This window comes from Brachycentrus maculatus, unplaced genomic scaffold, assembly GCF_059751285.1.
Source record: "Brachycentrus maculatus isolate JH-2025_06_01 unplaced genomic scaffold, ASM5975128v1 h1tg000080l, whole genome shotgun sequence".
In the NCBI taxonomy this organism is placed as follows: Eukaryota; Metazoa; Arthropoda; class Insecta; order Trichoptera; family Brachycentridae; genus Brachycentrus; species Brachycentrus maculatus.
This window is the reverse complement of record NW_028280834.1, coordinates 152,602-180,469: the sequence shown is the minus strand read 5'-3', so window position 1 is coordinate 180,469 and position 27,868 is coordinate 152,602. Positions and strand designations below refer to the sequence as shown.

The window sequence follows — 27,868 nt, the reverse complement described above, 5'->3', positions numbered from 1 at the left end:
TAAATTCAAGTGCTCACATTGACCTTCAAATAATAAATTACTTTAAATAAATTTTATACGTACGTACAGATTTAAAGATCACTAAATATTTGGCACAATTCAATCTTGAAATTTTAGAGTTTTTTACTATTTTTCAACTGATTCTGAAGCAGTATTTTAAATGAACAATTTTAGTAAAACAAAGTTGTAATTTGGACTTGATTATTTTTAAAAAATCAAAAGATTAGATTAATATTGAAACTTATCTTGGATAATGTTATCTTTCTTGATAAAGTTTTCCTTTACTCATTTCATTCAGTACTGTGGCTAAAGAAATGATAAAATATCAATCTAATATCAACATCGATGCTGCCATTTAAATACTATATATATACGAGTATTATATATATAAATATATATATATATATATATATATATATATATATATATATATATATATATATATATATATATATATATATATATATATATATATATGTGGCGAATGTGAGAGGGAAAACAGAACGTGGACGACCGAAAAAGACTTGGCACGATCAGATCAATCAGAACCTAAAATCTGGCGGTGTCAAAAGTCTGCGTAATCGGAGGGCATGTATGACTAGATGTATGGATGTGAAGGAGGCGAGGAGTGTATGTCAGGACAGAAGAGTGTGGCGTTCCATCCTCTCTGCCTACCCCTGCGGGGAAACGGCGTGATGGTAGTATTAGTAGTAGTAGTACATATATATATATATATATATATATATATATATATATATATATATATATATATATATATATATATATATATATATATATTTATTTTTATTACATCTTCTTACCCTTATCCGCACCTAATAGAGCTTAAGGCACTGTATTGTATTGAAACATTGTTATCTTGATCGTTACTTATATGAAGGCAAGGTGATCACTTTTGCGCTTCAGGTACCAGTCCAGAGTAATATAAAATAAATATTAGTGTGTAAAATCACAACCCTTGGGAATCGATCCCGGAACCTCCAGCACGGTAGCTAAACATGCTAATCATTACACCATGGAAGCGGATAATATATATATGTATACATGCCTCCATAATATACCTCTGGGTTATATCATGGAGACTGTATCCGTCACTAATCAATTGTTGACTGATTTTTATTGAAAATAAAATTTAAATATTTGTCCTCAAGGAACTGTAACATGTTAAGGTGGAGACTGACCGGAGCATTTCGTCGTAACATCGCTCGCGGCGAGCATCAGCGAGCATCCGAAACTATGGATGGAGCGCTGGGCTCGCTGTACTGACTGCCTGAATGCTCGCATCGTGACGTGTTACCTTACGACGAAATGTGGAGGTCAGTCTCCAACTTTAGAAGTATACAACTTGCTCGTAGGAATACGGGTATGCAACCCCGAGTACCACTGCCTACTATTCCTCCTCTATTGCCCTCTCCATACGTCATCTGCCTCCCATCAAATATCTACTACTAATTGATAATATTTATTAGATTTTTAAGATAATCATTTTCCTAATTTAGGAAGGTTTAATGCAATGGTAACTTGAATATAAATAGGAATGTATGGTGACCAATTTCACGCTTCTGGTGCCAGTTGAATAAAACATATAAAATGAAACAAACTAGGAAGGTAGAACGGTCAATTAATAAGATGTCTTAAATTTGAAGTAAAAGATAATTGATTTATATTATCCACTGACACTTCGTGATGGAATTGCATTTTTAATTTATTATTTGATTAAAACCAATATTTTTAGCTTTTCCACTTTTTTATTTGACCAGCGACCGGGTTTCGTCGTTACCGACATCATCAGACTGGTAACGACGAAACCCGGTCGCTGGTCAAATAAAAAAGTGGAAAAGCTAAAAATATTGGTTTTAATCAAATAATAAATTAAAAATGCAATTCCATCACGAAGTGTCAGTGGATAATATAAATCTATTAAAAGATAATTGATTATATTTGATTTTCTTCGTCTTTAATTCATTATTTTTTAAATTTTGATGTTTGGTGTAGCCTTAAAACTATAAAAAAACTAGGATGTTTTTGATTAGTGACGCGAGCAGATGCATAACATAGTATATTCTCATGAAAGGTTTTCACGGCGACCATCTTTGTCCTCTCCAATGGCGGTAAAATATTTTTTTTTAATTTAATTAAAAATAGTACTTGCGTACTTTAAAAAAATAAAAAGCACGTAATGTGTTAGTATGTCCACACCATTTATTTCGCATCTCGTTCGACGCTTAAAATGCCATGCGTGAGAAAGAGACAAACGTTTTTCCATAGACATTTCATATGACCAAACGTCAGTGAAAAATAACAAAATAGTAGCGGCTGATATTGGCAGATAAAATAAAAATCGTTGTAGTTTCTTAAATTTGTTGTTTACTCCGAATTTAAAGTGAAATTGTGTTTTATTCAAGTGAATCGTTGATTATTTCATAATAAACTCGATTATGTGTTTATTTTTTATCTAAAAAATATATCATTTTTGACGTAATTGCTATCTTTCTTTCGAGTAAAGCTGCGTCTCTTTCTAAGCAGAAACATCTGTGAACTTGCGATATGAAATGGAAATATTTTAATATATATTTCTCTCTTTCGCGTATAGCGGCGTCTCTATCTAAGACGAAAACGCGTGTGAATTCCTTTTACTCCAACTGCCTAAAAGAGAACCCCGCGATTCAATACAGAAAATACGTTTTACTGTCGTCTTTTTCTTGTGTATAGGCGCGTTTCTCTCTAAGACGAGAACGTCGGAGAATTTTTTTCGCAACAGCTGTCTCGTTTTCTTTAAGTGCCAGACAAAGACGCCAGACGATCGTCGCGACATGGCCGGTCGGGCGAATTGAAGATATAATATTGGATAACTTTGTAACCATTGTTTTGAGTCGTTCGCATGTTGTTCCGTGACAGTTTCGGGCAGTTTTGATCGCCGGCATGTTGCCCTTCACGCCGCCCGTTGTGAAGCGACTCCTCGGCTGGAAAAAGTGTCCCGAGGGGTCCTCCATCGCCGAGGATAAGTGGTCCGAAAAGGCCGTCAAGAGCCTCGTGAGGAAGCTGAAGAAGTCCGGGGCGCTGGAGGAACTAGAGAAAGCCATATCTAACGAAGACAGCAATACCAAATGTGTCACAATCCCGAGGTAGGCTAATTTTTATTGTGCCTTCATTGTCCCTTAGGGATGCGACGTCGCCGTCAAAACATCGATGCATCGAAACATAGACAACAAAAAAACATTATCTTTACTCTGCTACCCTATACAGACTATCCATTCCATTTAATAAAAAAATGCAATACCTTAGAGCATTCCATTACATTTTTTTTTTCTTAAGATTGGATTCATAAACTTAATTCAGACTGCAAAATACACGTAAATGATTATTATCTATATTTGTACATCAAAAGCATTGATAACTTTGTGGGATGGTAATAAAACACTCTCCTTATTATTCGTCATTCATTTTGTGTAATATCTCTTAAGAAATGAACCACGACTACCGGTTACGGAATAACCATTCCACCATCGAGTCAACTACAGACTAAAGTGAAGCAGACTCGTGAAGTAGAGTTTTTAAATAGTATTACACAAAGTGAACGATGAATGATGAGGATGGAGCTTGTTATTAGTCCGCCGTCGTAGTGCGGTGGTTAGCGCTTAGTGTTATTTCTTCTTCTTCTAACCCTTATTCGCACCCAATGGTGCATTGGGCACTGCGTCGTATAGAAGCAGTGTTATGTTGATCGTTAAATACACGAAGGAAAGGTGATCAGCCTTCCGCTTCAGGTACCAGTCCAGGGTCGTATTTAATAAATATTAGACTGAAAAATCGCTAATATTTATTTTGACCCTTTTGGGAATCGAACCCGGGACCTCCAACATGGTAGCCTAGCGTGCTGACAATTTGTTATTTAGTATTATCTTACACTAATCGCCTTACCTTGTAATTAATCATTAAGTTGACTCTGCGTTAATAAAGGCAGTGTTTATATACCATTAGACCAGTGGTCAGAAGTATAAAAAAAATAACATCAGCTATGGAATATTTTATGTTCATTATTTACAAATCTCTTCTTTTCCCTTTTATTCCTCATTACTGAGGGTTGTGGCCTTGTGGAAGCAATGACTCTTCTCCAGTTATCCCTTGACTGCGCTGCACATAGCTGTCCAACCACCATTTTCAAATCGTTCTACTTAAATACTGGAATTAACACTACAAAGGGTGGCCATCAAGATTTTTATCGAAATTTCAATAGGGATAAATAAGTTATTGAATGGGAATATGGAAGCCTTAATGAGTTCTTCGATATCGTTGGGTCAAAAATAGCCATCGTCATAGAAAAAAAAACTTTTGTAACTAGTGATATATTTGCAAGTAAATGTTATATTTTATTTTTTTAAATGTACAGCTGAATTACTTTTTATAAATACAAATACAACAAATAAATCGCGAGAAAAACGAAATGATAAAAAAAAATACTAAACAATTTTAATCCTTCTCTCTTGTGTCGTGGTTAGCACGTTTAGTTACCACTCTAGAAGTCTTGGGTTCGGTTTTTCAGGAGAAGGGGATCAACATGAAGCATTGGACTATTTGCCTTCTTCTTCTTTTAACCCTTATACGCACCCAATGGTGCATAGGGCACTGCATCTCATCATATCGATGGAGTGTTATCTTGATTGTTAATTGCAAGAAGGTAACGTGATCAGCCCCACTCTTCAGGCACAAGTCCAGGGTTATATTAAATAAATATGAATGGTAAAACCACCCATATTTATTTTTACCCCCATGGGAATCGAACCCAGGACCTACAGCACAGTAGCCAAATGCTGAGATTGACTCACCATAGATTATCCCTCCTGTTCCCAATACAGATTTAATAAAATATCTTTATTTAGCTATAAGGAACAAAAATCCACTTAATGATCCATAAACCTTGTACAGTATCTACTCAATGAATTAGGGCCACGCAGAATTTCGCGCAATTTCTCAATTCAAACAGGAATAACTCAGAGAAAACCTTGAATAAAAAAACATTGAATTTTATTTACACATGAACACTTTATTACGCTTAAATTATGCATATATTTTCATATAAATATAGTTAGTATTTAGTATTTCCACCTTTGGCAGAAATAACTGCCTCAATTCTTTTTGGAATCCTTAAAATGCACTGTTTTATCATGTTTTTTATTTCTTCGTCTTCTGACCAAATTTTTTGAATATTTTTTTAGACAGTCTACTGTCGGATTTGGAAATGAGTATATCTTATTTTTTAACATGCTCCATACGTTTTCTATAGGATTAAGGTCCGGAGAATTTCTAGGCCAGGGGAGCAAAGGCAGATTTTTGTTAGACAAAAATTTTATTATTGATTTAGCCCGGTGGCAAGGTGCCCCATCCTGCATGAAGGTGTATGGACCTTCTGTTGGGTCGAGTGTATGGTAGAAGGGCAATAAAATTCGTTAGAGGACCTGCTTAAAGGAATTTTTGTTCATTGTTCCTTCCACGAAAAACAACGGCCCAGGTAAATTGTTAATAATACATGACCATATCATTGTTGCAGGGGGGTGTTTGATAACTTTTACCACACAGGCCTCATCGTAACGTTCCATTAGTGTTCTCCTGACGAATCGACGGCTCTCTGTCACGGCTTCTAACCGGCACTCATCACTAAAGATGACCTGAAAAATAACGAAAATCTAAGTTTAATTCAAATATATAAGTTTATTTACTAAAATGATATGTTGAAAATTCAATTTAAATAAATACCTTTTTCCAATCATCTACCGAGTAATTTCGATGTAGCTTGGCCCATTTTAATCCATCCGCTTTCATTCGTGGTGTCAATTTTGGTACTTTTACAGGGCGCCTGCATTTCAGATTTACTTCGTAAAGACGTCGCCTCAGTGTTGATACCGATATATTTATACCCTCTTCTTCCAATTTTATTTTTAATGTTTTTGCTGATGCACTACGGTTTTCTAAGGCACTTTGAACGATTTTTCGATCAGTCCTCGGTGTTGTTTTTCTAATCCTACGACAGTTCTTTCGCCGATTGCTGGTGGCGGGTGACTGATTTTTTATTGATTTTGAAATTCTGTCCACTGTTTGACGAGAAACGTTTTCTTTTTTTGAAATTTCTCTATTAGATAGTATTTCTAATTTCAGTAGCACTATAACACTAGACTTTTTTTCCTCAGAAATGTCTTTACTTTTTCCCATTTTGTCCTTTTCAAAAAAAACACTTGTGTTTACAAAAAAAAATTATACTTTATGAACTAAAATTAAAAATTAAGTTTTTTTCACAAGACACGATAACTATATAACTTCTCTGAACAAAACAACAACCAGAACTCAAGAAACTTCACTAATAAATGAGATAGGACTATTTTTTGAACTTTCAACTATCTGTCTACCTGTGCTAATTAGGGACCTTTCTCAGAAAAAGGGTTTGAAATTTTGTAAAGGCTCAAATAATCCAGGTATATTTTACATATTATTGAAGGTAATATACATGATATTAGATGTCAATAGAAAACTTAAAGTATTTATGTAAAATAAATATAATAATCCAAAAGATTTCAGAGTATTCAAAAAAATAATGGGTGGCCCTAATTCATTGAGTAGATACTGTATATAATAAGCAAGGTAAATAATATATGCAATTCCCATCTTAAAAAAGCACTGTAGCCAGATGCGCTAACCACTACACTACGGAGACGGACAAAATTATCTGAGCTTCATATAATTTATGATCAAGCGGGTAAGTTAGGATAGGCACTGCTTTCTGCCTATATGGAAGGCGCGACCTTGTGCATAGGGTAATGCATCGCATACACCCTATGTTTTCTTGGTCTTCGTGAGGGCAAGGTGGCTGTCCTGCGTCGGATAGAACTAACAACTGTTGAGAACTTTGTCAGGTAAATTTCCCCCTTTCCCCCTTTAACCATATCGCTCACTCCTTTCAAGAACGTCATAAATCAAAAAACTTGATTTTTCAGGAGAACGTTTTTAAAGATTAAAAATATAACACAATGTTTTAAAAATAAATATCAAGCCACTTATTGAACTTTTTACTGTGCAACAGATCTTTTTAGGTAAAACATGAAGGTTTTTTCTCCATTTGAAAAATATTTAGTATATTTAAAAAAAATAATTAAACAATGGCTTTTCTTCAAAATGCAAAAACAACACTTTCTGCCCTGTAGCGGGTAAATATTAAGTTTAAAATATGCCTCTTTTGCTAGGATATAGTACATTTTCTGGGCATTCTGAAAACATGCACAACTGAAAATTGACAAATTTTGATTTATGACGTTCTTGAAAGGAGTGAGCGATATGTGAGAACTGTTTCGAATATATGTTCATATTTTGGGTTGTCAAATGATACATTATTGAAAGCTGTCCCACAGCATGCCCAGATCTGATACAGAAGCGTCTAGGCTTCCTGACAGATCTGTCAAATGATACAATATAAATAAATTATATTCTATTTACTAACTAACTAACTAACCATCACGCCGTTCCCCCGCGGGGGTAGGCAGTGAGAATAGAACGCCACACCACTCTGTCTTTGTAAACATTCTTCGCCTCTTCCACGTTCATGCATCTCCTCGTACATACCCGACGATTATTTCGGCTCCTAATCTGATCGCTTTCAAGTATTTGGCATACCTGATCGTGCTTAGTCTTCCTCTGCTCCTTTTTCCAACTACACACGCCTCATAAATAAGTTTTGCCGTTCTTTCTTCACTCATTCGATCCACATGTCCAAACCATCTCAACACACTCTTCTTAATTTTATCGATAATGCTTATCTCAGCCTTGCATTCCTTCACATTCTTCTAAGAGATCGCATTTTGACTGCATTCAGTCTACTTTCATCCTTCTATGCCAACTCCATGCTCCACTTCCATACATTAGGGTTGGAATCAGGACTCTGCTGTGTACTGCTTTAAATAACAGCAATTATTCAAGCAGGGAATTTAAAGTTAACCTTTTTTGCTAGTATGCCCACGATATTAAATCATTTCAACTTCGTAAGAATGTCTTCTTCTTCTAATTGGTATAGTCTGAATGTTTCCATTCTTCTCACACGCGCGTACCATTGTCTCCTTCGTTGACTTCCCCTGTAAGAATGTAATCGGAGTAAATCTAAGCGAAGCGCTTTTTTTTTAATAAATGAAAAGTAAATTTAATTAAAATATTTGTATCTATTTGGTGCACAGGGCACTGCATCGAATCAATGCGGTGTTGATTTATTTATCATTAATTAGACAAAGGCACCAAGGTAGTTAGTTAGTCTTGCTCTTCTTTTGTAAAAAAGAGAATAGTAGGATACTCGGAGTTGCATACTCGTACTCGTACAAGAGAGGTATCACTGTTAATTATAATACAGCATTGGTGTACACAATTGACCACCTCCGCAGTGTAGTGGTCAGCGCGTTTGGCTACCGTGCTGGAGGTCCCGGGCTCGATTCCCAAGGGGGCTCAAAATAAATATGGGTGATTTTGACTGTCGTTTTTATTTAATATCATCTTGGACTGGTACAAGAAGCGCAGCGCTGATCACCTTGCCTTCATGGGATTAACGATCAAGATAACACTGCGTCACTACGACGCAGTGCCCTATGCATCATTGGGTGCGGATAAGAAAGTGAAAAGTACACAAATAAATACTCATACATAATGAAAATAATCGATCAATCGATTTGTCGAAAATATCGGTATAGCCTAAAAACATCGATGTGCCGCCCATCTCTATTATCCACTGCGCACTGCCAAATTTCGGGCCAATCGTCCTGCCAGATCTCCCGTCGCCCTCGCTCGCGCTCCCCGTCCGCGGGGGCGAGCGAGACGGCGCCGCACGTGCGGGAGGGAGCGGGACGGCGCCGCACACATCGCCCGTCCCTCTCCGCCAAAACAATCGAAGGCCTACCCCAATATGGCGCCTCGCTATTTTTTATAATCTGTTTGGGTTTTTGATTTTTGCCGCTTGTGCCGTCTTCCGCCGCTATTTCGACGCGCGGGTGAAGTAGTGACAGTGGATTGCCGAGAAAATACGATGTGAATTGCGAGTCTGTTTGTTTTTCGCATTTTCCCTGCCGGTGAGTCGACCCGAAACATCCCGGCGTCTGGAATCAAATGATTTGTATACATAATTAAAACGCATTTTCACCCCGTTATTTAACATTTGCGTCGAAATAAAAGAGATGTCATCGATTGCTCTACATATCGCGTTTAAAATTTGTCCCCGAAATGACGCATTTTGCGATCGATGTCAATTTTTGACAGTCCGAAAAAAAAATGTGTAGGGGCAAGCGCTGTACATATGGACAATTTTACTTTAATTATTTATTTGGTAGTCGCCCAGTGAAAGGATGTTTCTGCCAGTGTCAAGTATTATTTCTATTTACAAACAAAATAATAATAGACAATAATAATAATAATAATAATAACAATTAATACAAAATTTCATAGTTTAAATGCGTTTAGCTTCATCATTTTAGAAAATATGACCGCAATTCTAGAATTAGGTTCAGAAAGATACAATACTACATGAGAATTGTGTATATGTATATATGGAATAGGTGAGGAATGTTTGCAAAGACAGTGGTGTGGCGTTCTATTCCCTTCCTCTCTTTTCTTATGTGTAGTACATAATAAACACCCTTAAGGTAGTATTTTACGAAAATGGCGCCATATAAATTATCTAAAATTATTATTTATTACTAGGCGTTCTCAGGCATGGACCCTTATATAATTTTTTGACATTTCAACATAGATGAATAAGAATATGGAAGTCTGGGCATTTACGGGGCTTACGACCGTCATAGGCTAGTATAAGCGCTCATTTTACACAGTGTAATTCACCAATTCTGCCCATTATTGACAACCACACTAGTCAAATTCTTATAACTTCTATATATATATACATATATATTATATATATATATATATATATATATATATATATATATATATATATATATATATATATATATATATATATATATATCCCATCATAGATGTCTCTAGTGACTCTCTAAATATATATATATATATATATATATATATATATATATATATATATATATATATATATATATATATATATATATATATATATATATATATATATATATATATATATATATATATATATATATATATATATATATATATATATATATATATATATATATATATATATATATATATATATATATATATATTTAGAGTCACTAGAGACATCTATGATGGGATAAGAGAAGCTTTTTATTCAGCAGAAACTCTTTCATTTGTATATGAGGTCCGCATCCTGGATTATTTTCACATACTCGAGAAACGCTAGAATTACAGTACTTGAGTAGCAATACAGGAACAGTACTGCAACTTTTCAATAATTTATAAACAAAAATTTTCTTCTTCTTCTAACCCTTATCCGCACCCAACGGCGCATAGGGCAGTGCACCGTCTTGATTGTTACTTTCATGAAGGCAAGGTGATCACTCTTGCGCTTCATGGACCAGTTCAGGATTATATTAAATAAATATTAGGGGGGAAGAATCATTAGTATTTTTTTTTTAAAACACAAATTCGTGACTACCGGTTTCGGAATAATCATTCCATCATCAGGTCATTAAAATGAAATTGTTACGGTCTGACATTTATACAAAAAAAAATTGGAAGAGAGAAAGAAGACATATGAATCACAATTGTCTTCTTACTCTCTTTAAAATTTTTAATGTTTCTTAAATGTCAGATCGTTACAATTTCATTTTAATTACCTGATGATGGAATGATTATTCCGAAACCGGTAGTCTCGAATTATTGTTTTTTTTTTAAAAGTGGTATTACACAAAGTGAAGGACGAATGATAAGGAGTGTGTTATATTGCCATTACACAAAGTTAACAATGCCTTTAATATACAAAATAAAGTAAATGGTTCTTCAGTTTACAAATGTTTTTCATCAAAATCTTGTGTTATAAGAGTTTGAAAATGTGTGATGAGATGCCTGAATGTATGAAGAAAGAAAAGAGTCTGAATTTAAAATAAATGTTTTGTTTGCTGTTTGCGAAGATGTAAATTAAGTGTAAATAATAGTTTGTGAACTAACTAACCAACTAACCATCACGCCGCTTCCCCGCAGGGGTAGGCAGAGAGAATAGAACGCCACACTACTCTGTCTTTGCAAACATTCTTCGCCTCTTCCACGTTCATGCATCTCCTCATACATACCCGCCGATTGTTACGACTCCTAACCTGACCACTTTCAAGTATTTGGGATACCTGATCGTGCCATGTTTTTCTCGGTCACTCATAAATTTGTTTAACCGTTCTTTCATCGCTCATTCGTTCTACATGTCCAAACCATCTCAACACACCTTTCTTAATACTGTAGTTTGTATTAAATTTAATATAAGCTTACTAAAGAAATGATAAAAAATTAAAATTGATTGTGAATATTTAAAAGAATGGCGAATGTATAGTGCCAAAATTCATAAAAAAATATTTTATTTAAAAATCCGCGAATTCGTTCACAGGTACAAAAGTTGCCCCTAAACTAACACATAGAGAAGTACATATGATGCTGTTGCATTTATATTAATGCATACACATATGTATATATATGTATGTATATGATTTCCAGGAATCGAGGCTTTGTCCTCCAATGCAATTACCGAATCTATAGGTGTTTTTTTCATTCTCTTTTTGCGAGTTCTCAAAGCAAAGTTCGAAATTGCGTCGCAGTAATTTTGTCACCAAATCGTCATTTACGTAGTGTGAAAAAGGTTCTTTATTGTAATTATCATTAGAAAATGTATATAGAATTTCTTTTTAATAATTCTTGATTAAATCATTAATTCATTCTTTTTAATAATTCTTGAGAAAATTATAAAATAATTTAGATTTTAATCTAATTCTGGTGAGGAAGATAAATAAATGTTTTTTACTCTATTCCGATTCTTGTTCGGAAAATAAAATAATAATTTTGATCTAATTCTGGATAAGAAAATGAAATAATACTTTTGATTTTTTTCCAATTATTGATAAGAAAATGAAATAATAATTTTGATTTTATTCCAATACTGGTTGAGAAAATTAAATAATAATTTTCATCTAATTCTGAATAAGAAAATGATATTAAACTTTTTTGTTTTTATTCCAATTCTTGTTGGGAAAATTAAATAATCATTTTGACTTTATTCCAATTCTTGTTAGGAAAATAAAATATTATTTTGAATTTTTTTGATTTTATTCCAATTCTTGTTAGGAAAATGAAATAATACTTTTGATTTTATTCCAATTCTTGTTAGGGAAATGAAATAATACTTTTGATTTTATTCCAATTCTTGTTAGGAAAATTAAATAATACTGTTGATTTTATCCCAATTCTTGTTAGGAAAATGAAATAATAATTTTCATTTTATTCCAATTCTTGTTAGGAAAATGAAATAATCATTTTGATTTTATTCCAATTCTTGTTAGGAAAATGAAATAATCATTTTGATTTTATTCCAATTCTTGTTAGGAAAATGAAATAATCATTTTGATTTTATTCCAATTCTTGTTAGGAAAATGAAATAATCATTTTGATTTTATTCCAATTCTTGTTAGGAAAATGAAATAATCATTTTGATTTTATTCCAATTCTTGTTAGGAAAATGAAATAATCATTTTGATTTTGTTCCAATTCTTGTTAGGAAAATGAAATAATCATTTTGACTTCATTCCAATTAGTGTTAAGAAAATGATTTCTATATTAAATTTGAATGTTTAATTCAGGGGCCTATTTTTTGAGAGGAGTTAATTCCTCTCAACAAATAGGTACCTAGCTCCAATGCCTCCTATATTTTCAGAGTAAAACCCGGCGTCGAGGGATCTGGAGCTCACAGGAAAGGAATACCGCACGTCATATACTGCCGCTTGTGGCGCTGGCCCAATCTACAGGTAACACACACGAATACCCGACCTGCACTCATACGCACAATAGGGTATTATTACTCAGAAGGAATATCTAATTTAACATACTCAGTCTATGAAGGATTGTGTAAGGCTCGTTTTGTGCTTATAACAGCCGATATAATCAATATTTTCATTTATCATTTTGTTTTGGAAAATTCGCCTTCGTAAAAACGTTGTTTTCGTAAGTTGGTAACGAATGAAGTCACAGAAACCAATCCACGCTATTACTATTACAGCTCTGTAAAGTAGATACATAAAGGGATACGCCCCATAACACACCTGATGACGTGAATTTTGATGTTTTATTAAAATATCTAAAGTTTAAACCTTCATATCTCTCTTAGTTCTCTACAGATTTCAATAAGAATGTTACCGATAGTCTTGTGAGTTTTCATATTAATTTATTAGCCAATAATAACACATCATGAGAATAATCTATTCATGTATAGGGTGTAGAAACTAGCTAACTAACTAACCATCACGCCACCGCAGGAGTAGGCAGAGAGAATAGAATGCCACACCAATCTGTCTCTGCGAACAACCTTCATGCACCTTATAATGTGTGTCCAAATCCTTGTTCACAAATCTGGGTTCCTCCACACGGGAGTTATTTCTACATTTCGACATATTAACAAAGATGAAGAAGAATACGTAATTATAGGTATTTACAGGGCTATTTACGACCTGTCGTTGGCTGGTGATCACTATACACATCCTTATTTATTTATTTTATTTGGGATTTTTACAGCCACTACAAAACAATATACAAAAAAAATTAACAAAACTACGGCCAATTAAAAAAATCCTGCGGTAATGCTATTCTTATGAAAGTTATGTTGGTTGAGACTTACGGTGGAGACGGACCGGAGCCATTTAGTCGTAACGTAAAACGTTACGATGCAAGCATTCGTATAGTCAGTACGGCAAGCCTAGCGCTCCATCCATATTTGGAGCACTTGCCGCGACGTTACGACGTTACGTTACAACGAAATGCTCCGGTCAGTCCCTACCTTTATAAATTAATAATTTGTCTCTTGATACAAGTATGTGATGAATTGAATTGTATTACAGAGTCAGCACGAACTGCGCGCCCTAGAAGATTGTGAATTTGCCTATCAGCTGAAGAAAGAAGAAGTCTGTATCAACCCTTATCACTACAATAGGCAAGAAGCGCTAGGTGAGTCCCTTCTCGCTGCACGTCTCCCTTTCCTTGTCTTACTTTCACCTTTCCTTATAGGATCATAGAGCGGAAGGGCGTGACTTCCATATAGGCCTGTCCTACCTCACTCGCGTTTCATATAGGCCCACAAGCAGTGCCTGCCCTACCTCACTCGCATCTCATATAGGCCCACAAGCTCTATCTTGCTCGCGTCTCATATAGGCTCGCAAGCAGTGCCTACTCTACTTGACACACATTTCATATTGGCCCACAAGCACTGCATACACTACCTCACTCATGTCCGATATAGGCCCACAAGCAGTGCCTGTCCTACCTCACTCGCGTCTCATATAGGCCCACAAGCAGTGCCTGTCCAACCTCGCTCGCGTCTCATGTAGGCCCACAAGCAGTGCCTGTCCTACCTCACTCATGTCTCATATAGGCCCACAAGCAGTGCCTGTCTTACCTCACTCGCGCCTCATATAGACCTGCAAGCAATGCCTACCCTGCCTCACTTGCGTCTCATATAGGCCCACAAGCAGTGCCTGTCCCACTTCACTCGTGTTCCATACAGGCCCACAAGCAGTGCCTGTCCTACTTCACTTGTGTTCCATATAGGCCCACAAGCAGTGCCTATCCTACCTCACTCGCGTCTCATATAGGCCCAAAGACAGTGCCTGTTCTCTATCTAAAAATCATTGTTTCAACCCTTGCCTTGTTGTGTAAATATGGAATTTTGTCTAGCCTCTTGCCAGTCTGATGATGTTGGTAACGCCGAAATCAAGTCACTGGTCAAGCAAAATTAATGTGGAAAAAAACTATATAATTTCATTAATTGATTCGGGAGTCACATTGTGGTAAAATCTATCCATTTTTAATTTAAGCTTTACCTAGTAGATACCACTATTTCTTAAAATCTATTGTGGCACGTGTTTCGATGCATTCCGCATCATTTTCAAACACCGTATGTGAAGCTTATTCTTTATTTTAGAGTCGTGTCACATTTTAAGAAATAGTGATGTGTACTAAGCAAAGCTTAAAAAAAATAATAAAAAACTACATAGTAGAGTAGCCGTGTACCAAGCTTTGAGAATAGGCGTCTGCGGAGAATTTTAGGCGTGCGGTGGTTTGACTTTGTGCGGAATGAAGAGATAAGGCGAAGGACGCAGCAAGTCTTGGTCACAACTGTCGTCGAGAAACGGCGATTCAGTTGGCTTGGCCATGTACTCCGCATGCCTCCCGAGAGCTGCCATCAAGCTTGCCTCTTTTACAAGCCTGGAGACAGTTTGTGGATTCCATATGATCCACCTAGGGAGCGGATATGGTTTAATAATAATAATACATAGTAGTTACAAACCTCTCATAACGGGCATAATTCATTCAAGAATCTTACTCGTAAAGCGAATTTTTTTTATTTTTTGATATCTCATCAAAGATGAAGAAGAATATGGAAGTCTGGGCATTTACGGGGCTTACGACCGTCATAGGCTGGTTTAAGTGATCACTTTACACACGTGTAACATTCACCAATTCTACCCATTATTGACAACCACACTACTCAAATTCTTGGAAGTTCTACATATATATATGAACCAATTTAGAAACCTTGTTCATGAATCACTAGAACTTCACTAGAGACATCTATTGGTGAGATGTAAAGAAGCTTTTTACTAAGCAGAAACTCTTATATTAGTATGTGAGATCCGAATCCTGAATCACCAATAGATGTTTCTAGTGAAGTTCTAGTGATTCATGAACAAGGTTTCTAAATTGGTTCATATATATATGTAGAACTTCCAAGAATTTGAGTAGTGTGTTTGTCAATAATGGGTAGAATTGGTGAATGTTACATGTGTGTAAAGTGATCACTTAAACCAGCCTATGACGGTCGTAAGCCCTGTAAATGCCCAGACTTCCATATTCTTCTTCATCTTTGATGAGATATCAAAAAATAATATGAAAATAACTCCTGTAATTGGAGATAATCCAGATTTTGTGAACAAGTATTTGGACACACTCAAAATGTTGCGAATTTTTTTTTTTTGACTGGCACGAAGTTCCGGCTCACAAGAGAATGTCGTTAAAAAAGGACTTGCCCTTCTCTGTAACTCGTGTGAAATGTCGGTCGTTAAGGGAACTATTTTTTCACATTGTTTTTGATCGTTATGAGAGGTTCCACTGTATTATATATTTATTAAATCATGTGTCCGCCTCCGTAGTGTAATGGTCAGCACGCTCGGCTACCGTTCTGGAGGTCCCGGGTTCGATTCCCAAGGGGGGTAAAATAAATATATGTGATTTTTTCACTGTCATATTTATTCAATATTACCCTGGACTGGTACCTGAAGCGGAGGGCTGATCGCCTTTCCTTCGTGTGTAAACGATCAAGATAACACTGCGTTTATATGACGCAGTGCCCTATGCACCATTGGGGTGCGGATAAGGGTTTTATTATTTATTACTATCAAATCATGTGTGGAGGTCCTCACCAAAAAGTTACATTTTCAATATTGCCCAAAAAAATCATTTAAGTGCAAATCTGTTCTGTTGACTGTATTCTGTCAAAATTATATTTGCGACAAAACGTGACCAATCCTGTGTTAAACCAATATGAAATCATTAAATCGCACCAAAACGTAACAATTTTACAAGCTACAATTCCTGATTACTTTAAATCATTTAAAATGGTTTAATTCTTTTATTTTATATTTTTTATTGATTTTTTTTTACAAAATACGTATTTAAATAATACAAAAACAGTTGGTAAATATACAAAATATTTCAAATATAATGTTTCTACCTCTAATAAAGTAGATACTTGTGTTTAGAGAGGGAGTTCGTTTTACAATTATTTTTTTTATAAACAAAGTAAATTCTTCTCCTCTGGTCTCAATCCTGCGGATTGGTTTGTAGCAACAGATGACATCTCTTTCGTCATTCTCGCCTATTTTCCGAAGTCCTCTTCAGCTCCTCATACGTCGAGCAGCCCATGTCTTTGTATAAGTCGCTTAAAGTAAATTAAAAATAAAAAATTTATAAAAAAATGGAACCTTTTGGTGAGGACCTCCACATCTGTGGTGCGGATATTCTCGTAAGTTGTCTTTGTGGGTGTGGTTCGTGACGGTTGTGTCGTGTTGCAGCCCTGCCGCCCATCCTGGTGCCCCTGGGGGCGGGAGGGGAGCCCCCCCCGCCCTACCCGCCGCACCCGCAGCCCTACAGCGCCTCGCACCTGCAGTGAGTCACACTCTTAGTAATCTCTCAGTGCAAACCGTGCGTGCTTGATGTTCCAACGGTGGAATGAGGAAGGAGTGCAAGGCTGACGTGAGCATCATCCAGCAAACCAAGAAGGATGAAAGTAGACTGAATGCAGTAGGAATGCCATCTCTCAGTGCGGCAAGACCATGTATGGTAGATGTTCCAATGGTGATATAAGGAAAGGGTGCAAGGCTGAGATGAGCACTATCCAGCAAACTAAGGAAGGCGGCTTGGGATGGTTTGGGAAGGATGAAAGTAGACTGAATGCAGTCAGAATGCCATCTCTCAGTGCGACAAGACCATGTATGGTAGATGTTCCAATGGTGGAATGAGGAAGGAATGCAAGGCTGACATGAGCGTTATCCAGCAGACCAAGGAAGGTGTGTTGGGATGGTTTGGGCATGTGGATGGAAGGGAAGCATGGAGTTGATAAAGAGAGATGAAGGTAGACTGAATGCATGTGGTATGGTAGATGTCCCAATGGTGGAATGAGGAAGGAATGCAAGGCTGACATGAGCGTTATCCAGCAGACCAAGGAAGGTGTGTTGGGATGGTTTGGGCATGTGGATGGAAGAGAAGCATGGAGTTGATAAAGAGAGATGAAGGTAGACTGAATGCATGTGGTATGGTAGATGTCCCAATGGTGAAATGAGGAAAGGGTGCAAGGCTGACGTGAGCATCATCCAGCAAACCAAGAAGGATGAAAGTAGACTGAATGCAGTCGGGATGCCATCTCTCAGTGCGACAAGACCATGTATGGTAGATGTCCCAATGGTGACATAAGGAAAGGGTGCAAGGCTGATATGAGCATTATCCAGCAGACCAAGGAAGGTGTGTTGGGATGGTTTGGGCATGTGGATGGAAGGGAAGCATGGAGTTGGCTGAAGAGAGATGAAGGTAGACTGAATGCATGTGGTATGGTAGATGTCCCAATGGTGAAATGAGGAAAGGGTGCAAGGCTAAGGTGAGCATCATCCAGCAAACTAAGAAGGATGAAAGTAGACTGGATGCAGTCGGAATGCCATCTCTCAGTGCGGCAAAACTACATATGTATGCTCGAGGTTCCAATGGTGATACATATAAGGAAAGGGTGCAAGGCTGAGATAACCATCAAACCAAGGAAGGTGTGTTGAGATGGTTTGGGCATGTTTATGGAAGCGAAGCATGTGGTATGGTAGATGTCCCAATGGTGATATGAGGAAAGGGTGCAAGGCTGAGATGAGCACTATCCAGCAAACTAAGGAAGGCGGCTTGGGATGGTTTGGGAAGGATGAGAGTAGACTGGATGCAGTCGGAATGCCATCTCTCAGTGTGGCAAGACCATGTGTGGTAGATGTTCCAATTGCGATATAAGGAAAGGATGCAAGGCTGAGATGAGCACTATCCATCAAACCAAGGAAGGTGTGTTGAGATGGTTTGGGCATGTGGAACCAACGAGTGAGGAAAGAACAGTAAAACAAATTTATGAGGCAAATGTAGTTCGAAAAAAGAACAGAGGAAGACAGAGAAAAACTTGGCACGATCAGGTATGTCAGAATATGGAATATTTCAATATAAAAACGGTGATAGAGAGTAAATCAATACAAAAACGGTGTTGGAGAATATTTTAATCCAAAAAAACATTGCTAGAGAGAAATACTTATTAAAAGACGGTGCAGCACTCAGACGAATGTGTGGCAAAACAATGTTTGATAGATGTTCAAAAGATGAAAAAAGGAAAGAATGCAAGGCTGAGATAAGCATTATCGATAAAAAAGAAAGGTATGTTGATATGGTTTGGACATGTGGAACGTATGAGTGAGGAAAGAACGGTTAAACAAATTTATGAGGTAAATGTAGTTGGAAAAAATAGCAGAGGAAGACAAAGCAAAACTTGGCCTGATCAGGTATGTCAAATACTTGAAAGCTGTCGGGTCAGGAGTCATAATGATCGGAGGGCATGTATGAAAAGATGCGTGAATGTGGGAGGGGCAAAGACGGAGTGGTGTGGCGTGTTTTCTCTTGTAGTTTGTTTGTATCATCAGTAGATGAAATATTGGAGAAATCGCTCACTCCTTTCAAGAACACCATAAATAAAAAAACTTGATTTTTCAGGAGAACGTTTTTGATGTTTAAAAATAAAACACAATGTATTAAAAATAAATATCAAGCCACTTATTGAACTTTTTACTGCGCAACTCATCTTTTTAGGTAAAACCTGAAGGTTTTTTTCTCCATTTGTAAAATATATAATATATTAAAAATAATAATTGAACAATACATTTTCTTCAAAATGAAAAAACAACATTTTCTGCCCTGTAGCGGGTAAATATCAAGTTAAAAATATGCCTCTCTTGCTGGGATATAGTACATTTTCTGGGCATTCCGAAAACACGCACAACTGAAAATTGACGATTTTTTATTTATGACGTTCTTGAAAGGAGTGAGCGAAATGGTCTCTGCGCCCCGCTGTGGGGCCACACACTGTCTGGGGCCCCACAGCCGGGGCGGTGCGCTCGGAGAGGTGGCAGGGTAGACGGACGGAGTGTGGAGTGAGCACGTGTGTAACGTGTGGTCGTGTTCCAGGGGCATGCAGCAGCACAGCGCCATGTACCTGGAGGCCACCCTGGCGCAGCAAGTGCCCACCAACACCACAGTGTGAGTACAGTATCAACCTCTCTCCCTCTCTATCTATGTCTATCTTCTTCTCTGTCTGTAATTCAATTCTATTTATTCAATAATGTATATTTTGAATATTGAAAGCATTAACAATTTATCAAACATTTCAATAAACTCCCTAAGAAATAAAAAAAATAGATGATATAAAAATACTTAAGAAAAAAATTAAAGCTCTACACAATAGATTTATATTATCCACTGACACTTCGTGATGGAATTGCATTTTTAATTTATTATTAGATTAAAACCAATATTTTTAGCTTTTCCACTTTTTTTATTTGACCAGCGACCGGGTTTCGTCGTTACCGACATCATCAGACTGGTCTGATGATGTCGGTAACGACGAAACCCGGTCGCTGGTCAAATAAAAAAAGTGGAAAAGCTAAAAATATTGGTTTTAATCTAATAATAAATTAAGCTCTATACATTTAAATCTTGAAAAAATATACAAAAAAATACTATTATATCTTTTGTTATATAACATTAAACCACGAGTGTAAGTCCCTCTCCAAGCACAAGAGCACAGACTCTTTTATGGAGAGGCACAGCGAATCGAAATATAAAAGTTCTCCATATGTATAAATGATTCAAATGTATTATGTTATAAATAAAAATGTAAATATATTAAATAAATAAAATAAAAAAACAAATAAAAAAAATTTACTTTGTGGATCATTTTTCAATATTCAACAATGCTTTCAATATTCAAAACATACATTTATTATTTTTTGACATCTCATCAAAGATGAAGAAAAATATGGAAGTCTGGGCATTTACGGGGCTGACGTCTCTAGTGAAGTTCTAGTGATTCAAGAACAATGTTTCTGAATTGGTTCATACATATAGAACTTCCAAGAATTTGAGTAGTGTGGTTGTCAATAATGGGTAGAATTGGTTAATGTTACACGTGTTTAAAGTGATCACTTAAACCAGCATATGACGGTCACCAGCCCCGTAAATGCCCAGACATTCATATTCTTCTTCATCTTTGATGAGATGTCAAAAAATAATATGAAAATAACTCCTGTAATTGGAGATAATTCAGATTTTGTCAACAGGTGTTTGGACACACTTAAAATGTTGTAAAGTCTTTTTATTTCTCTAAATAATATATAACTATGATCCACAAGTGCGCCTCCATAGTATAATGGTCAGCACGCTCGGCTACCGTTCTGGAGGTCCCGGGTTCGATTCCCAGGGTGGGTCAAATAAATATAAGTGATTTTTTCACTGTTATATTTAATCAATATTACCTTGCACTGGTACCGGAAGCGGAGGGCTGATCACCTTTCCTTCGTGTGCTAACGATCAAGATAACACTGCGTTTATATGATGCAGTGCCCTATGCACCATTGGGGTGCGGGTAAGGGTTTCAATGAATTATATTTAGAGCTAAAGATGAAAGCATAGCTTCCGAAACTAGTCGTTATAATAAAATAAGCTCGTGTGGTAAAAAATCAAGTTTTTTTCTTTTACGATTTCATTGCATTTGACGTTGATTCATACGGGGAACAATTCGCTCACTCCTTTCAAGAACGTCATAAATCAAAAAACTACATTTTTCAGGAGAATGTTTTTAATGTTTAATAATGTAATATAATGTATTAAAAAAAAATATCAAGCCACTTATTGAACTTTTTACTGTGCAACAGATCTTTTAAGGTAAAACCTGAAGGTTTTTTCTCCGTTTGAACAATATTTCGTATATTTAAAAAAAAAAATTAAACAATACCCTTTCTTCAAAATGCAAAAACAACACTCTCTGCCCTGTAGCGGGTAAATATTAAGTTAAAAATATGCCACTTTTGCTGGGATATAGTACATTTTCTGGGCATTCCGAAAACACGTGCAACTGAAAATTGACTATTTTCGATTTATGACGTTCTTGAAAGGAGTGAGCGAATTGTTTGGCACAAAGAGTGGCGTAGTGTTGTATTGTGCGTGTGGGGGTGTGGGGGTGTGGGGGTGTGGGGGTGTGGGGGTGTGGGGGACTATCACTAAGGGGCCGGGTGCTCGTTACAGGGGCGGGCCGCAGGTGGACACGCCGCCGCCGGGCTACATGAGCGAGGACGGCGACCCCATGGACCACAACGACAACATGAGTGAGTAACTGTCGCCCATCTTTTTTTTTCCCCATTTTGTATTTCACAACATATTATAATTACAAGTACAAAAAAATAAATCACTTTGCTTATCGACAGCTGTATACAATTACTCTACCCTGGATCGAGTAGTTATTTGGTTATTTCTTTTTTAATTATACAATATGTGTGTGGTAATGTAAGTGGAAAAAAGAGCAGAGGAAGACCGAGAAAAACATGGCACGATCAGGTATGCCAAATACTTGAAAGTGGTCAGGTTAGGAGTCGTAACAATCGGCGGGTGTGTATGAGGAGATGCATGAACGTGGAAGAGGCGAAGAATGTTTGCAAAGACAGAGTGGTGTGGCGTTCTATTCTCTCTGCCTACCCCTGCGGAGAAGCGGCGTGATGGTTAGTTAGTTAGTTAGTTTATGTGTGTGAATAATTTGGCTCTGTTGCCTTTTGTATGCTGACGACGCTGTTCTTCTTGCCGATAGCAGAGAAGACCTGCAGGCGTTGGTGACAAAAGTGTATAATGTGTGCAAGGAAAGTGACTTATTGATGAATGTTAGCAAATCCAAGATTATGGTTTTTGAAAGAGAAGAATGCAGATCTGAGTGTGAAATATTGGTAAACGGAGAGATTTGGAACAGGTAGATGATTTCGTGTATTTGGGTAGTATGTTTTCTAGGGATGGAAAGATTGATAAAGACATAGAAAGGAGAGTGAATGCTGGGAACAAAGTGAATGGTGCACTGAAATCAGTTATAGCAAATAAAACCTATCAGCGGAAGCTAAACTAGCAGTGCACAACAGAGTCCTGGTTCCAACTCTAATGTATGGAAGTAAAACATGGAGTTGGCAAAAGAAGGATGAAAGTAGACTGAATGCAGTCGAAATGTGATCTCTCAGAAGAATGTGCGACAAAACGATGTATTATAGATGTGCGAATAGTGAAATAAGGAAGGAATGCAAAGCTGAGATAAGCATTATCGATAAAATTAAGAAAGGTGTGTTGAGATGGTTTGGTCATGTAGAACGAATGAGTGAGGAAAGAACGGTAAAACAAATTTATGAGGCAAATGTAATTGGAAAGTATCATTGATAAAATTAAGAAATGTGTGTTGAGATGGTTTGAGCACGTGAATCAAATGAGTGAAGAAAGAAAAGTAAAAAAATATTGTTTTATAGGGTTGATAATAAAAGCGGGGGAAGACCGAGAAAAACTTGACACGATCAGGTATGCCAAATACTTGAAAGTGGTCAGGTTAGGAGTCGTAATAATCATCGAGTATGTATGAGGAAATTCATGAATGTGGAAGGGGCGAAGAATGTATGCAAAGACAGAGAGAGGGGTGTGGCATTATATTCTCTCTGCCTACCCCTGCGGTAAAGCGGTGTGACAGTTAATTAGTTTTTTTTTTTATAATTACAAGTTCAGAAAAATATTAAATATTAATACAAAAAAAGATCCCACAAAGGCATGGCTTATGTGTGGTATACATTATATTTTAAGCCACTGTTCCGCAAACTTTCTATTCAAAAAATAATATGAAATTTGTGATTTGTTTGATTGCCTATATGTAATGGTGTGTTGTGGTGTTGTGTTGAGTGCAGCCCCGCGCAGCTCGCCCGGCGGCTCCGCGGCGCCCGTGCTGTACCACGAGCCGGCCTTCTGGTGCTCCATCAGCTACTACGAGCTCAACTCCCGCGTCGGCGAGACCTTCCACGCCTCCCAGCCCAGCATCACCGTGGACGGCTTCACGGACCCCAGCAACAGCGAGAGGTGGGTGGCTCTACTCCTTAGCATAGCAGCGTGCCTGCAGCACTCCGCCTTCACACACTACTCAATACACACAATACACTCGGGCCTCGTATAACACGGTTACAGGTCAAATCTCGGTATTACAAACTTCACGGGACCAAAAAAATATTTCGCTATAATGAAAATTCGTTACACTGGATGTATAGGATATGACACATTTTAAATTAATTTTATCGCTATATTATACCCACTCTTATAAAAACTAACTAACTAACTAACCATCACGCCGCTTCTCCGCAGGGGTAGGCAGAGAGAATAGGACGCCACACCACTCTGTCTTTGCAAACATTCTTCGCCTCTTCCACGTTCATGCATCTCCTCATACATACCCGCCGATTATTACGACTCCTAACCTGACCACTTTCAAGTATTTGGCATACCTGATCGTGCCATGTTTTTCTCGGTCTTCCTCTGCTTCTTTTCCCAATTACATTCGCCTTGTAAATTTGTTTTACCGTTCTTTCCTCACTCATTCGTTCTACATGTCCAAACCATCTCAACACACCTTTCTTAATTTTATCGATAATGCTTATCTCAGCTTTGCATTCCTTCCTTATTTCACTATTCGAATATCTATCATACATCGTTTTGTCGTACATTCTTCTGAGAGATCGCATTCCTTCGTGTGTTATCATGGAGGAAAGCCTCAGCCATAAATAGCTTATTTCAGTCTCCCCTGGGAATTGAACCCGTAACTCCCAGCGCTACAACCAAACGCGCTAATCGCTACACCACGAAGGCGGACTATAACATTTATTCACCATTCTAATATTTTACTTAATTTTCAGATTTTGCCTCGGACTCTTGTCGAATGTCAACAGGAATGAGGTCGTGGAGCAAACCAGGCGGCACATTGGAAAAGGAGTCAGACTCTATTATATAGGAGGTTAGTATTACCAGTACGATTCGTCATTCCCTTTTCTATGCTGACCATGCAGTCCAAGACCTTGTTCGGTTCGGCATCTCCAAAGGCACCTTTTCCTACGGATTATCAAAAAATTATGTATGGAAATCATAGTACGCAGCTCCCAGCAAGTACCAACTCGCTGCCAGCTGAGTCATAGGTGCCACGTCCTTACCGACGCGCCGTCAGGCAGCGACTGTCATCCGATAAGAGAGACGTCAGAAATAGGATCAAATATTTTGCTGCTGAAAAGGCCATATAAAAGGCTTATGGACTAAGTAGACTCCACTTAGTCCAAAAATGCAAAAACAACCTACTACAAAAAAAATGTCCCTTACTGTATTTTAAATTTGGACAGCCGCACTATTATCAATGATGGTACTAAGTAAAACATTAATTAAAAATGGTATATTCTTGTTCATGTATGCGGAGATGTGAATATGTACTGACTGTGAATACGGTTGCAGGGGAGGTGTTTGCGGAGTGCCTGAGCGACTCCTCCATCTTCGTGCAGTCCCCCAACTGCAATCAGCGCTACGGCTGGCACCCCGCCACCGTCTGCAAGATCCCCCCAGGTGAGCTGCTCCGCGACCCATCCATCCCATCGCCCCCAGTAATGGTATATGTCTTCACCACTAGTAACGGTGTGTTGTGTGCGGCAGGTTGCAACCTCAAGATATTCAACAACCAGGAGTTTGCCGTGCTGCTGAGCCAGTCCGTCTCGCAGGGCTTCGAGGCCGTCTACCAGCTCACCCGCATGTGCACCATCCGCATGTCCTTCGTCAAGGGCTGGGGAGCCGAGTACAGGTAACCTGCCTGCCTACTAGCTAGCCAATACTAGCTAACTAGCCATTAACAGCTAACTAGCCAATACTAGCCAACTAGCCCTCGAGGCCACAGATGTGCAGCGCATAGATATGCGGCGCAAAGATGAGTGGTGTATATATGTGTGATGCATATTTGTATGGACCATAGATGTGTGATGCGTTATATATAAATCAATTTTATTATTATTGGGTACTTTACTATTAAAAAAGATATTTGATTTTTAATTCATGTTTTACTTAGTAAATACCACTATTTCTTAAAATCTACTGTGACACATGTTTCCATGCATTCCGCATCATTTTCAAACACCCTACTAAAATGATCGGAATGCATGGAAACACGTGTCACAGTAGATTTTAAGAAACAGTGGTATTTACTAAGTAAAACATTAATTAAAAATGGATAGATTTTATCACAAAGTGACTGCCGAATCAATTAATTAAAAGATATTTGATGCCTAGATGTGTGTTGCGTAGATGTGCGTTACATAGATGAGTGATGCATAGATGTGTGGTCTATGGATGAGTGTTGCATTGATGTGCAATGCGTACATGAGTGTTGCATAGGTGTCTGGTGTATGTGTGCATACTCAAGTGGTGTGTGCCCTTGCAGGAGACAGACGGTGACGTCCACGCCGTGCTGGATCGAGCTGCACCTCAACGGGCCGCTGCAGTGGCTGGACCGCGTGCTCACGCAGATGGGCTCCCCGCGCCTGCCCTGCTCCTCCATGTCCTAACCGCCCGGGCCCCCCGGAGCCCCCCGGCGCCCCTCTGCCTGTAAATACTGACGGCGCTCGCCAACCGCACGCTGGTCTACTGCCGGGCAGTCCGGCCGGCCTGGAGAACTCCGGAGGACTGCCTATCCCGTGCAGTGCTCGAGCGCCCTAAGGCTCTGTAGCTCTAAGTTGAAACGTAAAAACTAAATGCAAATCAAATGAAAATCAGACATGTGGAAGGTTTGTGAAATTTTCCACGCACTTATTTTTTAAGGCTTTTTTTTTAAAACATGCCATCATTTGTTTTTAAATTTTATTATATTTATATATATATATATATATATATATATATATATATATATATATATATATATATATATATATATATATATATATATATATATATGTGGAACCTCTTATAACGAACATAATTCCTTCTGGAATCTTCGTTCTGTGAAACATTTTTAGTTTTGGAAAGTTCTGGAAATCATGTTGTGAAAAAGGTACTTTTATCTGTAAATCATTGTGCGAAATGTCCCCCGTAAAGGGAGCGGTTCTGCTATAAATATATATATATATATATATATATATTATATTTATGGGAAAGAATTGAAAAGAATAATTAATGAAACGAAAAATGAATATAATTTAAATTCTGTTTATAAAAGAATATCACATATTTACAATTTTTATTATTATAAATGATTCGATTGCTTTTAAAGCTTGAAGTATACGAATTTACGTTGTTTGTATGTATATATATTCATATTTATATATATATATATATATATATATATATATATATATATATATATATATATATATATATATATATATATATATATATATATATATATATATATATATATATAACATGTGTGTATATTTCAATATTGAACAAAAACGCATGCAACATGTGAATAGGGATGGAGACGATGCACAGAGCACTGCATCCTCGTCACCTCGGAGTCGTTGTAAATTTGTTTACATTTTTGTGTTGTTTTGTTTTGTCTTTATTTAGATTGAATTGTACAAATTGAATAGTAAACTGATCCGATCCAAGTTCTTGACTAATTATCATCTAAACATACTTTATTTATGCCAAAAAGATATTGCAAAAATGGTTCTTTTTATTGGGCGAGTACTAAAACAAGAAAAAATCTTTTAAATTTTGATAAATTTTCGTATGTCATTCCCATAGGCTGGTTTAAGTGATGATTTTACACGCGTGTAACATTCGCCAATTCTACCCACGATCGACAATCACGCTGCTCAAATTCTTGAAAGTTCTATTTATGTGATACGATTTCGAAACATTCTTCTTGAATCAATAGAACTTCACTAGAGACATCTATTGGTGAGATGAAAACTCTTGTATTAATTTAATTAATCTTTCATAATAATAGGCAAATCTTGCGTTAGATCAGTTTACTATTAAAAAAAAATCAATATTTTTTAAATATGAATAA

The 27,868-nt window shown here is 37.1% G+C and overlaps 1 protein-coding gene across 1 annotated transcript; it reads left to right on the top strand.

Annotated features, from left to right (window-relative positions):
* Positions 1–2,293: 2,293 nt before the first annotated feature.
* Positions 2,294–26,736, top strand: Smox (Smad on X protein). Its single transcript, XM_088257361.1, has 11 exons — positions 2,294–3,143; positions 12,869–12,959; positions 14,046–14,151; positions 17,274–17,367; positions 19,954–20,025; positions 22,069–22,148; positions 23,745–23,913; positions 24,741–24,838; positions 25,324–25,431; positions 25,519–25,663; positions 26,297–26,736. The coding sequence occupies exons 1-11, from the start codon at positions 2,941–2,943 to the stop codon at positions 26,418–26,420; spliced, it is 1,290 nt and encodes a 429-aa protein (XP_088113487.1). The 5' UTR covers positions 2,294–2,940; the 3' UTR covers positions 26,421–26,736.
* Positions 26,737–27,868: the final 1,132 nt, after the last annotated feature.

Coding starts and splice junctions, on each gene's coding strand:
- Smox (XM_088257361.1), top strand. CDS start 2,941: ATGTTGCCCTTCACGCCGCCCGTTGTGAAGCGACTCCTCGGCTGGAAA. Junction 14,152..17,273: donor CAATAGGCAAGAAGCGCTAG/GTGAGTCCCTTC, acceptor GTCGTGTTGCAG/CCCTGCCGCCCATCCTGGTG. Junction 20,026..22,068: donor GTGCCCACCAACACCACAGT/GTGAGTACAGTA, acceptor TGCTCGTTACAG/GGGCGGGCCGCAGGTGGACA.